Source organism: Streptopelia decaocto (genome assembly GCF_964273445.1).
Source record: "Streptopelia decaocto genome assembly, chromosome: 2".
Classification (NCBI taxonomy): Eukaryota; Metazoa; Chordata; class Aves; order Columbiformes; family Columbidae; genus Streptopelia; species Streptopelia decaocto.
Window position 1 is genome coordinate 92,851,516 of NC_138655.1, and position 13,777 is coordinate 92,865,292.

General features: G+C 41.7%; 1 protein-coding gene across 7 annotated transcripts in view; it reads left to right on the forward strand.

Moving 5' to 3' along the window:
- Nucleotides 1–13,777, forward strand: part of HIVEP1 (HIVEP zinc finger 1) — a 125,780-nt gene that overhangs the window by 38,935 nt on the left and 73,068 nt on the right. The window contains exon 1 of one of the 7 annotated variants that reach the window (XM_082047067.1): nucleotides 4,013–4,838. The exons of the other annotated variants lie outside the window; for them this stretch is intronic. Coding sequence (XP_081903193.1) covers nucleotides 4,799–4,838 — 40 coding nt within the window. The 5' untranslated portion in view covers nucleotides 4,013–4,798. Of the gene's footprint in view, nucleotides 1–4,012; nucleotides 4,839–13,777 lie in introns of those variants that run through there. 7 annotated transcript variants of the gene reach the window in all.

Genomic DNA, 13,777 nt, shown 5'->3' on the forward strand with positions numbered 1-13,777 from the left:
AGATTATTTCAAACTCAGGTTAGAATATTTATTTAGTCATATTTAAAACGGTTCCAAAGAAGTGCTATCTTTTTCTAACATATCTTGCAATCTGATTTAGGATGAACACTAAATAGCATAGTGACGTCTTCTACCCCTGTTCATTATTTGGAATTACTTTAGATAAAAAGGGAAAAAAATACTTCGTTAAATGTTCTGGTTTCCTGCATCTGCAGTGTTGTGACAGCTGTATTTTAGACATCAGGAATACACAGATTTTGTTTTCCTTGTTTTTTTTCAGTTGAAAACCAGTGTGGCATTCAGGAATAGTCGAAGTGGCTGAGATTAGATAGAGAACCCATATGCATATGCGATGTACCCATTTTTCCTTTAGAGAACTGGGAAGGTGAGAAGACTTATGACCCCCTCTCCCTCTGCCATTGAGTTCCAGTTCAGAGCTCTTCTCTGTTCTCTCTCCTGCTCACTTGCTCCTGGAGATCACTGTGAGAGCTGACAAGATGATGCAGGCTGAGTTCTGCTGAACATGTCGATGGTAAATAGGTCCTTTTTTATTCTCCCCCCAGTTTCATATCCAGATGAGTGCTTGATGTTCATGAGACTCACTTTAGGAGACCACTGGTTTGGGATCACAGCTGGCCGTGTTCCTGGAGTCGGGTCATGGTGGTATGACAGTAACTGCCGTGACGTCTCTTAAAAGTTCAATTCTGGTCACTGATATTGATCAGGGGAATGCTCTCGTTTGGATACTGGCTGGCTGAAGGTTTTCTGCTCCCTCTTTTTGACATCTGGCATGAGGGCACGTATACAGATGGAGTTGCTAAATTGCTCGTCTGGGACAAGGTGCTCTTTTGTTTCTAAAAACGATGAGTAGAGCAACACTAGGGCACAGTTCAAGGTTTATTTCATCATTTGGACTTTCACTCCAGTGGAAGAGATTGGGATTTCAGCTTCAGAAAATGGAGATTGTCACTTTGTAATCTATTTTTGTTTCATTAGTTGTTCATTTTTTAGTAGACTGTTAACATACTCCTCTGAGAAGGAGGTGGGGGAATACAGGTGCTGTGATCTCCAGTCACTAGTGACTGAGAACAGCATCCTACGTTATGTGCCTGTTTTAGGGGGAGGAGAGAGAAGCTTGTGTGGTAATTGCTGCTGCCAGATCCTTGCTATGAACCAGGTGACAGTAGAGATAGGCTCTTAAAGGTCCCGATTCTGTGGGAAAACTCACTGGTGGTTCACTTGAGCATCCAACTTTGAGCCTTCTCAAGAGAGAGTTCATGTACGCTTTGTCTTGAAGCCATTTGGGCCCTGCTGTGATCTCACATAAGGAGACATTTTCTCCTAGGTTTGTTTTACAAATGTGGAGTTAGGATTGTTCATACTGATCTTTCTTTTTCTTTGGTTTCCAGCTTCTCGGCACAGCAGTGAAGATTGTAGTTATTTACTCACTTGTTCCTTCATGTTGCTTGTGCTGATAGGTCTTTAAGCAGTGGGAACAGTAGGAAAGACTTTGAACATCTGATTTCTCCCCCTTTTTGCAGCGTTGTTCTTCTGAGTAAACAGAAGTCCTGTAGCATTCATCTCAGGAGGTGCTTTGTAAAGTTCGCAGGTAATTTTACTATCCATGGACAGCTGAATGCACTTTCATTTTTTGCAGCGTGGTTGTGGCCGTCTCTTAATCGTTAAGATCATTAGCCTACTTCTTTGGATTTGCTTTCCTGTTTGAAGAGCTGAGTGGGGCACATCAGGACAGTTGTAGCATGGAGATTTCAAACTTCTCTTTTGTCCAGCTGTCATGCCAAGGTGAGACCTTTATTTCCTGAAAGGTAAATTGGTCATTTAGGGACAGGCTTCTGAGATTCCTCTTTATTTCTTTGTCCCTAGCCATTTATAACAACAAAGTTTCCAGGAAGATGGTGGTGCCTTTAGCTCAGGCTTTAGCAAGGCAAATTACAGCAAGCAAGGGGAAGAGGTTCTTGCAGGTATATAAAGATGTTCCTGCCCGCCCATAGCATTTGGATATGTCTAGTAAGAATGGGAAACACCGTGAACTTAGCATAACCTTCTGCCCTGGTACTTTGCCATCTGTCCCAAGATCTGCAATAGGAGATCTAAATGCCTCTCATAAGCTCTGCTACCAAGGCTGTCTCCCAGAAACAGAACAGAAAACCTGTGTAAAAGTGTTTTCCTTCAAAACTATATGTTACAGAATTCAGCCAAGACCCTGATTTTAGCTCCAGTAGAAGTCAAAACTGGCACAAACCATTTCCCAAGGTCTGATTTTCTCTGTGTATAAAGAAAGTAAACAAACCAATAGTTCAGTATGTGGGGCAGAGTATTCCTAAATGACAGCAAGGAGAAAGGTCTTCAGAAAGAGACACAACTGTCGATTCTCTAGTTAGTGAAGTTTTTTCCTCCAGCAGGGGATTTTGTAAGGAATGGGCAGTGGGAGGGGAGGTGTGCTATGAAACAGAAACTGAAGCAGTTGCAGACGTGATACCTGCCTGTTGAACATTAATGAGCTGTAACATTTGTATGTGAGATTTGTGGCTCGTTATGTATGCTTAGCTTGTCAAAAGTTTCTAGGGGCATTAAGGGCAGGCTGTGTCACTTGTGCAATAGGCAAACTCATCTGACCGTGGATGTGACAGGACCTTATGTGAACTGATAAATAGCTGTTTTATCCACAGCCTTTAGTAGCTGAAATAACGTTCACCATCTATAGCGTTTTAACGTTTGCTTCAAAAGAGATCAGTGGATAAAGCGTATGTATGTATGTATTGCTCTTTGTGATCATTCCTGGTTTGTAACAGCACATCAAGGGAATTAGAGTTTTTGCACTAGCAGAGCAATCATTTTTCCATGTGCTTGCTTTCTTCCTCATGAAAGGTGCTCGTCCATAAAGGATGCATGGTAGTGTGCAGCCTGTTGATTTTAAAGAAAAAAAAAAAAGTACAACAGAATGTAAAGTTGAGTTTTATCTTCTTAATGTAAAATAAGGCTTACTTTCTGTTTGCATTCTCTGGTTTAATTTGAAAAAAGACAGAGGTGATATTAAAATATAATGAGAGCAATTCATTTGTTGGTTCATGATAGCTCAGATTTAGAAGGAAAAAAAAAAATGCCTTAATCAGTGTAGTACTTAAGGGCTCCTGTGTAAGAGAGTTATGCTTAACCTTCAGCAAACGCTTATGGGCTGCCCTGAATAGTAATGGGTTTAAGCACATGCTTAAGTGTTTTCCTGAAGGAAGACCTAAGTATCTTGGCAAGCATAATATTACAGCTTCATTTACCTTCATCATAAATCCCTGTAGCAGAGGCAGACTTTTCTCTCATCTCTTGGCAGACACCTGGGCAGTATAGATTTTTTTTCCACCTCCCTTTGGCTTTGCTTTCTACAGCCCTCTTGCTGCAATCTGATCAGCCCAGGCTGACCTTCAGCGCTGCTCCACAGGGGCTGGGCGGCCTGCCCGCGCGGATCCCGTCACACGTGGATCAAAGTCCACACCTTGCCTTTCATCTGCCCAGCTCCAAGCCTTCCGTGGGGTTATTAATTTGAAGAGCTTAAACGCGCAACAATTTTCTGTTGCCACCCGTTCACGGGAAGTGGGAATGGGGATTGTGCTGTTGGTGGATGGCTTTGCTGCAGTTGGGTTTACCATGGGAGGGGGATCGGAGTGGGTTAAATCTCCACCTAGCTGGCTGTTGGTTGTGGGAAATGCAATAAAAGGAGGAAAGGAAAAAAAAAAGGGGGGGGGGGAGGGAAGTGGGACGAAAAGGATAAAAAGGAAAAAAGGGGAGGAAGGGAAAAAAAAAAAGGATAAAAAGGGAAAGGGAGGGAAAGGGGGGGGGAGAAAAGAAAAAGGGAAAAATGAGGGAAAATGGAAAAAAAGGGAAAAATGGGAAACAGAAAAAGGGGATAAAGGGGGGAAATGGAAAAAGGGGGAAAGGGGGAAAATTAAAAAAAAAATTAAAAATTAGAAAAAGGGAAAAAATGAAAAATGGGACACAGAGAAAAAATGGGTGGGGGGAAGAAAATTAAAAAGAAATAAGGAGAAAAGAAAAACCCAAACCAAAAGAAAACGCCCCAACCCGAATCCCGAAATCCGCCCCGCGCATCTTCTCCGGTTGCGGCGGGCGGAGCGGGGTGCTGGGCGCTGGGGGGGGGCGGCGGTGGGACCCGCGGCCTTTTGGCGGGGCCGGGCGCTCCCCCTGCGCAAGAGGCGGCCCCGTGTTCCCCGTGGCTGCCGTTGCCATGGCGAGGTAGCGGGGGAGGATTCCTGGGATCCGTAAGCCGGGGAGGGAGATTACGTCTTAAGCCGGGCACTCCGCTGCGCCTAACGTGATGTGGCAGGGTCGTTCCGGTGTCCCGGGGGGTGCCCCGCCGGGGGACGGGTGACGGGAGCCGGCCGGCAGCCCCCAAGTGTTGCAGGCATCGTTTTAAAAGAAATAAAGCTTTGGGGGGTGTGGGGCGGCTCTCCGGGTAAGAGGATTAGATGCGTTTGCATGGGGGCTACATTGAGGAAAATATCATAAGGCTTTGAGGTATCGGGCTGGCTTCAGCAGAAAGGGGAGGCATACGTGTTTATGAATGTTTCTAGCGTCTGCTGAGAAGGGTATTCTGATTTTCATCTGCATATTTCATTATCACGGTTAGTTGTTATCATTCTAATAATAAGCTGTGCATATAAACACATCCTGCATATCTATAAGCAGTAAGGAAGCAGCAAGTTTAAATATTAGCCTTCGTGCTGATATCTAGCCTAGATCAAGTCATTGACAGATGTCTTTAACATGAATGGAAGGAATGACAGAAGAAGACATCAATGTCTGCTTTGGTAAGTTTTCATTCCATTATCTTTAATTATTAGTGTTTGCCTCCATCTCTTGCTTAGTGTCAGAATGGGAGCAGTTGCCACTGGTGGGGTCTTTTTGTGCTTTTGAGCTTTTTGCTACTCGTTGCCTGCTTGAATTCCCAGAAGCAGGTGGGAATTTATTGAGTCCTGTCACTGTGGTCCCTTCTTTTGTCCCTGCAAGGATACCATTAGTGCAGGCAAAAACTTCATAAATTCTGGTGTTTGTTCAACTTTGGAAAAGATGATGTATTGTCTAGGAAAAAAGTATGAAAAGTATGATGCTGCAAAGTACTTTATTGTAAACATGTTTCTTAAGAGAAGAAACCCTACCTGGTTAATAATAAGAACATTCATTGCCAAAAAACAAATGTATGTGAGGAAAAAAATCTAAGTAAATTTAACATTCTTGAAACTGTTTTACAGCTGTGGGGTAAGAAATGTGTTAGGATGTGAGAGAGTATGCTACTGGGAAATGAGCTTGCATTACACCCACAGAGCATTTACTGTACATTAGTTATAACCCTGTTGTTTTCTTGTTGTCTGCAATTAATTGAGTAATTTCTTCCATGTCTGAAACTGCAGGTTAAGCATGTTTGTTTTGAAAGACAGTCTTCTGAATCGAGGCGGCTTTTGCACTTACCATATTAACAAGCTCTCGCAAAGCACTTTTTGTGCACTATGGCTGTGAATTCCTGAAAGGTATCGGTGGGGGTTAATTCACTGTTACATAAACAGCCAATAACAGCATTTCATTGTGCTGGAATTGCTCTAAAATAGTTATTAGCTTCCAGGCTATTACCGGCAAAAAGGCTCTGTTTGGTATACGTGAACAAAGACGTTTAGCTTTTGAAAATATTATTTGTATGAAAAAGACAGAAATGGGTTACAAGAACTTTAAAGCTTTAAAGTAAGGATGCTGTTGTATAAATAGGCAAAGCCTGACCTTGCTCTGTAGTGCAGCTTTAGTTTTACAGCTGTGACAAGATCTTTATCTCTGAGTTGTACTGGGGAGGAGGGTGCCCAAGAAAATCACAACCAGAACAGTTTTCCAGAAGCCGAGTATTTATTGCATGAAGAGATCTGAGAAGAGCACTGTTGCTTTACTTACCAAAGCATATCTGCTCCCTGTGTGTGTGCGTGCAGATATTCTAAAAACGCAGAAGTCTGGGCCGGGCAACACGTAAAGCTGAATAATACACCTGTACCAAACTGTGCAATCAGAGGGGCAGCACAGGGAGCCAGAAGATGGGATTTATAGCAGCAGGGCTGTGCTCAGCAGACTCTGAGTGGTGCAGGAAGGAGCTGAGAGCCTGTTTCAGAGCAACCAAGAGCCATGTCCGGGAAGCAGGGGTGCCTGCAGCAATTTCTGATGCCTTCTGGTTTTGAATTCCCCTTGGGAATTCGCTAGATGCTGTTGTCATTGGAGTGTTTACTTAGCAAAGCAGGCCTGGCACCTGTTGCAGGAGCCTGCAAAACTGGCACTGTCCTCTTCGGCTCTGAGCAACTGTTGTTTGCTCAGGGAACTTGAAGTGTTTGGAGAGGAGAACTTGCATTTGGACGTCCTTGGTTGCCCCCAGACTGGCTTACAGCTGTTCTTTTCAGGAACTGGAAATATTGCTTCTGCTGCATTTCTATAAGAGTACAGTGAGGGTGGGTTTTCTGCATGTGTGTGTGTGATTCAGCTGTCTTGTCTTTTGCATATATCTGACATTTGTTAATATTGTCAACTACTTTCCAAGAGATAAAATAACTGATGTTTTGGTTGTTTCGGCTATGGGGATTTGACTCCTGTTTATTTTAAAATGCAGTATTGTTCTGCATTGCCAGCAGTTATTTATTTAGGTTTGTAAGGAAAACACATGACTTCGCATTAATGTTTCTTTCCCTCCCGCCTCCCCTGACCCCAAAGTAGTTCAGCTTGAAACTTGGTAAGTTAATTGCAGTCACCTTGGCAAAATTAAAAACAAATGGAGATGGGTGAAGCTTGACCTTAAAATTATTTTGAAAATGGATGAGGTTGACCTTAAAATTATTTTGGATAGGCCGGGCATATGCAGCTGAAAGCATTAATTGCTGCTGTTTTGGCAGCTCCCCTTGACAGTGTAGGGTGTCAGTAAATGCTTCCTCCTTGAAGGAAGTGAGACATGCCTTGTCGTCTGCTTTGCTTCTGGAACCTTTCTGAAGCTCACTGGATTTATGAGTAGTCGTAATCGATGTTGGGTAGATGCCTTTCAGTTATTTTCACTTCCCTGACATGGAACTAGCGTCACCTTATTTCTGTATCATTATTTTGGTATATGTATGCTTGACACAGAGAATTAAGTGTTTGTACGCCATTTAAAAATGGCAGACCTTTAGTACAGTCAATATAATTATAAAAGAATTAATGACATTTTAAATCAGGAATAATTTTTGCTCATTTGTCTGTTATGTACCATGATTTGATTATAAATCCCAGCAGTGTCGATGGCCCTGGAGATGACAGATAACAGGACACAGTACATAGTGGAGGGTCAGCTATTAATATTGTTCATCCAGTTCTGGCTTGTATTGTGAAAAGACATTGAGAAGGTGCTGTAACTCAACCATGGAATTTATTTAGAGGGAGATTCCAGAAGAAGACCCAAGCATGAATCTTGCTATTAATGTATTTGGAAACCTTTTAGTGATATTAAATGTGGTGGAAGTTTGCGTAGCACATTTTACCAAAAGTGATCCTAAACCTTTGCAAGTTGTCTTCTGTCTAGAAAGTGGGTAGTACAATGAGATTGAGAAGCAGGGATAAGGCTTTTCAATCTCAACAAAGATCATTCTGCTAGCCCAGCCTCAGGGGAAATGTCAGGTGGGAGGCTGAGCTGGTTTTAAAGTAACTCAGGGGTTTCTTTTGGTGTGGTCTAGGTGTCCAAGTGGCTGTACTGGGTCTTTACTGTTTGGGTCTCGTATCTTATAAAGTGTATGGTCACAAACCAGTTTGTGCAGAGGAGAGTAAGATTTTATTCTGGTTGAACATACATGCTTTATTATAGGTCTTAATTGTCATTGCAAGATAAATATCAGGTTTTTATTACTTAATAATAAGTTTTATCTTGAATGATCATTTTCCAAGAGATTAAAACAGGCTGTTACCTCACCTAGGAGTTATGAGCATGATGGTCAGGAGCACTTGGAAGCTGAGTTAGATTAACGCTTGTTTAATTGACAGGAGTTTTACCATCAGCTTCTGTGGGAAAATTGGTTAAAACCTGTCACCAACATCATAGTGTCTTTGAAAATCTTCAAGTACGTTGTGAAGATTCTTGATTTTCCGATGAATTGCTACAAGTTGGAAGAAGAGGCTACTTTTTAACTACCCTAATTTTGCATTGTGTGTACCGTAATTATTTTACACTGTATTTAGGAGACACATGCGGAAGTCAGGTGTTTCTGCAGAAGGTTTTAGGCAGTTTACTTTGTGTGAGCCTAGTCTGAAACAATTTAATAGGGTCTGATTTTCAGAAGGTCCCTTGCTGAAAAAGAGCTGTGGTTGGGCACTTTGACTCATTAGCTGCTTTTGAAGTTGTTGGTCTAACGATTAAGTATAACCTGTCAGAATGTATAAGGGCAGGAGGAGTTCGTGCCCCCATCTCGGATGCAGTAGTAATATGTGATGAAACAGCAACAAATCAAGCTGCCTTTAGATTTTTGTGCACCATTGGAAAAGGCAGCAGTAAATGTGAAGATAAGCTCAGGAGGGCCTCTAAGGAGTTAATCAAGAGTGTGTTCTATGTAAGTAGTTGGCAATAAACTATCTAAATACCTCTGTAAGATTTCATGTGTGCAGCAACTATGTTCCTTAGGAACATAAATTATCTTCCAATAAATCACTGCAGCATGGAAATGTTGTTTTGTGGACTGGAGCTAAGGCACGCAGGAAGGTTGTGGTGGGCGCTGGTGCTGAACTTGCATGTTTTACATGTTGCTTAATCCTGAGACCCAGCTTTTCCCTCCCATAAGTATTTCCAGTGGTGTTTCACCCCCACCTCCCCAGCATCATCGCACATATTCTCGTCTGCTTTCCCATCACTGAGCTGTGCAGTCAAAAACGAGCATCCCCCTTCCCCAGTTTTACACTGCTGGTAGGCGTCTTGCTACCTGCTTTTTTTTTAAATTGCTCTGTGTGCCTGGATGCTTTCCCAGGCAGCCAGTCCTCGCTTTCATCTACGCCCTGGGATTCCAGAGGAGCGACGAAGAAGCAAACCTTTGTGTGAGATTTGGCTGGTTTGCAGAGTCGCTTGCCACAGGGGAATGGAAGTCATAACAAGGGAGTTCCCACAGATAGGTGGACGTCGTGCCAGGAAGTTTTGGTTTCCTCATAAAATTGCAAGATGAAATTCTGGTTCTCTTAAAACCCTTGGGAGCTTTAGAGTCGGCACAGTCTGAATTTCAGTGAAGAAGTATGGGGTTTTCTGACTTAACCATTTTCTGATATTTAGGCTTTGCACTGCTCTGGAGATGTTTAAGTTCAGAGGTTGGGCTCTTTATCCTGTGTCCTCTGTTGGTGGCGTATTGGTGGGGGAGTGCCCACTTAAGTTCTGAGTGTGGGGTTGGGGAAGGCGTTTCAGCTTCATCTGATTTATTCCATGCTACAGAGAGATGTTCATCTGTGCGTGTCTGTGTAAGGACAGATGTATATATAACAAAGAAAAAGTCCAGCATTTCTAGATCCATAACCATGCTGAACAATGGGTACAATATTGTTTGTGCAAAAATCAAAACATATCGCTATTGAAATTATGGAGTATTTTCAGAATGAGTCCTGTGAATGGTAGTAAATTCATTCGTAGATTTGAGTGAACAATAGATATTAAATCCACATTTAGTCTATGCCAAGCCATTCCTTGTGGGTATGTCAGATGATCTTCAGAGTAGATTTGTACTTTATTCAAACATCTGAAACTAAAGCTCATTGAGATTAAATTCATAGGTCATTGTTGACATTATTTTTACAAGTTTGCCTTTGTTTTCCTTTAGAGGTTGTATTTAATGTGAAAAAGCAACAGAAACTAAAATGTCAGGAAACTCAAAACTTGTCACATTTCTGTAACTTTTCTGAAATGTAAATGTGTGTTAAATCAGAGTTTTGTTGGTATAAATTTTAAATAGTTTTGAGTTTGACTTTTCAAAGTTTACATGGCTTTTCTTAGTGTAAATTAAGCAAAAATTGGAAACAGAGCTTTGGTTTGTTTGTTTTTTTTTTTGAGAAAAGATGAAACTGAGCATTCTAGAAAATATTTCATAATGTGAAACTTGCTGGAACTCATCCTTTCCACAGACACCTTAGATTTTGCTAATGAATTTTACGACTGAGAAAGCTTTTTGGCAGACTCCCCCTATCAGTATCCTCCGGTAGGCATGGGATCCTACAATTTTCCTGGGAAAGCTGGACGTCAGCCTACCTTAGGCCATTTTAAGCTATAGAAAATTAATCAACTGCTACAGCCAAACAATGCTACCTACGCCCTTTGGTAATATTGGAATGGGAGAAGTGGCCAGTAGATCATTAAATGAAATTTAATTTAGGGTTTCAAAGTGCCGGAATATCTTAATGAGAGTCCCAGCATTGACTGTGGTGTTAAGAAGGCTCTGTGTACCTTAGCAGTGCATTTCCCAACCATAATGTGTTTCAATTTATTTTGCTCTGAATTTATGGGTATGTGTTACTTGCTTTGGGGATAATTATGAGGATAATGTGGCATCTAATGCATTTCACTCTCCAGTACTAACATATAGTGTCAGTTTGATTTCTTAAAACCTAGTTTATATACAGGGAATTTTAAAGGACAGTATATGGTTTGATATGTTTCATCCGCTTCTTGTTACACAGGATTTGCAGTATAATGCTTAAAGCCCCCTTGATAATACAGCACAGAGATTCTTATTGGACTGTACAAGGTATTTCTAAAATGTGTTTACTAGTGCAGTTTACTGCAGCCTTCTGGTTTTCATTGGCATTATGCCTTAAGGAAGCTTTACTGTTGCACTGTTTGGTTTTGAGTTTCACTGCTTAAATGTAAATGACACATGATATATTTATAAAGCAGAAGTTTGTAAAATTAATATGTCCAGCCATTTAAAATCTGAACTAGAAATGAAATATTACAATTAAAACTTTTGTTTGCTTTGCCTGCGTCTTGTTGAATTCTATGAGAAGGGAGGTATTATTTCTCATTGTGCATCTTCAGCAATCAACAGTATATCAACAGTCTGATCAGTTATTTACTTTTTATTTTCTCTCCTGTAGATCTTAAGTCAACAACATGCAAGAGGACGGTAGCATGGTTATTTCTAATGTATTTTTCTCGGTTGCATAGATCAAAACAGGAGCAGATTTATGGAGGTTGGATTTTTACAGTCTGACAACTTCATATTTGTTCTTGTTCCTATTAAAATGTTTAATTTCACTCAGACAACTTAACCTTTTTTCTCCACTTGAGATAATGACAAAAACAAATAATATTTGTCAACGTCTCTTCAAACCGATGATTTAATTGCTCCTACAGCATCCTGGAGGTTACCTATTGCATCTTCCTTTCTCCCAACATGGCACTGTATTGCACCAGACCAGTCAGCTGTAACGAGGTGTAGTGTAGCAGTGAGGAAAGGAAGTTTTACAGTACCTCCAAATGCAGTGTGGTTGTGAAGTTCCACAGGTTTTTGGATAGAATGATTAAAAAGGGTTTGGGGTGAAAGAATGAATGATACCTGAATAGTCACAATGACATTGTCAGGATGTTTAGGACCTCAAGCAGAGGGTATGGATTTGGGGAATCTGTAATGTTTGTGAAACAGAATCAGTATTTTTTAATAGTATATTTAAGTTAAACCTCTTCCAAGAGGGGAACTAACTTTTTGTTCCCCCTTTTCCATGTGTCTAGGACAATGCTCGGTAAATAAGGTCCTGATCCTTCACTAGCAGATCGTGATACGAACACCCATGGTTTCCCCATGTCACCTTCGGACCTGTGTGATGATAATCATAAATCAGCATTGGGGTGATTGAGATTCCTTCCTGCTTTTTACTACTCAGGTTGCCAGTTAAAAAGGCCTATTTCTACTTAAGAGTTATCAGCGCTCTCTGTCACACTCTGCCTGGCACAGATCTCCTGATGAAGGATGTGACTGGTACCTTCACAGCATGTTTGCGCTGTGTCTCGTCCTGAACCCAAAGGGTTCTGTTTTCAAAGAGCTTGTAGCTGGAGACCTGTTCAGGAGGGAGAAGGTATTTTAAGGAAGCTGTGGCAAGTACAAATCCTTGTGATAAGTCCCTTGTGATCTGTGTTACGTGCTGCCTGACAGATCTGTATTTGACTTCACTGATGGCTATTCAAATGAATATGCTTTGACTGGAGGTGTCTCCCACACAATGTCCCATTGGCTTTTCATGGGCAAATACACCCTTAATTGTTTGTATCCTGCTCTTTGCCTCTCTGTTTCTCTTGTAAAATGAGCTAAAGTGTTTCTTTTAGGAAGAATAGAGTCAAATATTGGGTGCTGTGCAATGGTGGAAAGGGCGTTTGTTTCAGAGCTTGCTGCTCCAGGTGTCTGTCTTGTACGGCTTTCAGAGGAATGCTCAGCAGAAACTTGATGACCTGCTGTGGGAGGAAGAAGGTGCCTGGGTGAAAATGGAGGAGGTTCTTGTGAATGTCAAGGTCTTTTGCAAGTCTGGAGCTCAGCCTACGTTCCTGTGCATAGAGAGCGAGATACGCTGCCAAGAAATTAATGTCTGCTTTACGGGGACACTGAGGGTCTTGGCCCACCACATTCAGAGTGCTTCTGTGGCTTTGCTTACAGACCTCAGTTTGGAAAAAAAAAATGTTCAAGCTGGAAAGAAACTAATTTTTCTTTAATATAAAAAAAAAAGCCTTGGGTGTGTTGGGTAATTGTGTACTGAAGAAATGAAGTTACATAAGTGCAGACACTCCTGTAACCCTCGCCTGCCAGGAATACGGGTGCTGCGGAAAAGCCACTCATCGCAGAAGAACTTCAGTGGGTGCAAAAGGGGAGAAGCTTTATCCTTTGCGCCGTATTTATTCACAAAGAGAAGTTGTCTTTGGCATGTCTGTTTGGCACCAGAGGACTCGCAGATTTTATCCCGTGGAGCTGCTTTTTCTTGTCGGCGTTGTGGGTCGGAGTTTCCTTTTCTGACGTGGAAGGGAAGAGGTGGGTATTTTCCATAACTCATGGCCAGGCCTCACCGCTGCCGCCGGTTGAAAAGAGTCCAGGTAACCTTCTGGAGGCAGGGTGGGAGTCAGAAGTAGTCCTGGGCAGCAGCTCTGGTGGCTTCCATCCCAGCACTGTTTGGGTGAGAGAGAAGAAGGACGTGGAGGGACGTGGAGGTGGCAGGCAGCAGAGCGCGGTGTGTGGGACATCCGTCTGGGTGTCCCAGCACAGCGAGGAAGACCCATGCAAATCCTAAGCAGCAGACAATGATGTCCAGATCAACCTTTCATGCTCACCACTGTGTGTTTAGGGTAGTTTTAGAAGGAGGACACTTTCTGGGCGAAGTTAGGCTATACTGCATTTCCTAAGTATGCTTATTTTCAGTTAACGTAGTTTATGCAACGTATGAACAGGCCTTACTGTTTGCTTACATTGCTTGGGGTACAAATGTCAAATTTAAATGCATGTGAAACTTTATTACATATATTTATTTTAAATGTAATTTGATTTTTAGTATGAAAACATTTCATGAGTTAAGTTTGAGATATGCAGCAGAACAGCAAAGATATTTAATACTTTGCTTAATTTAGAAAAATGACCTTTCAGAGGAAAAACACTGTGCTTGTCAAAAATATACTGATGAATTAATTTCTTATGATGCCAATGTGTTAGCTGACTTTTGAGAGCAACCTTGTAGATAATGAGTTTTATTTTTATCCTAA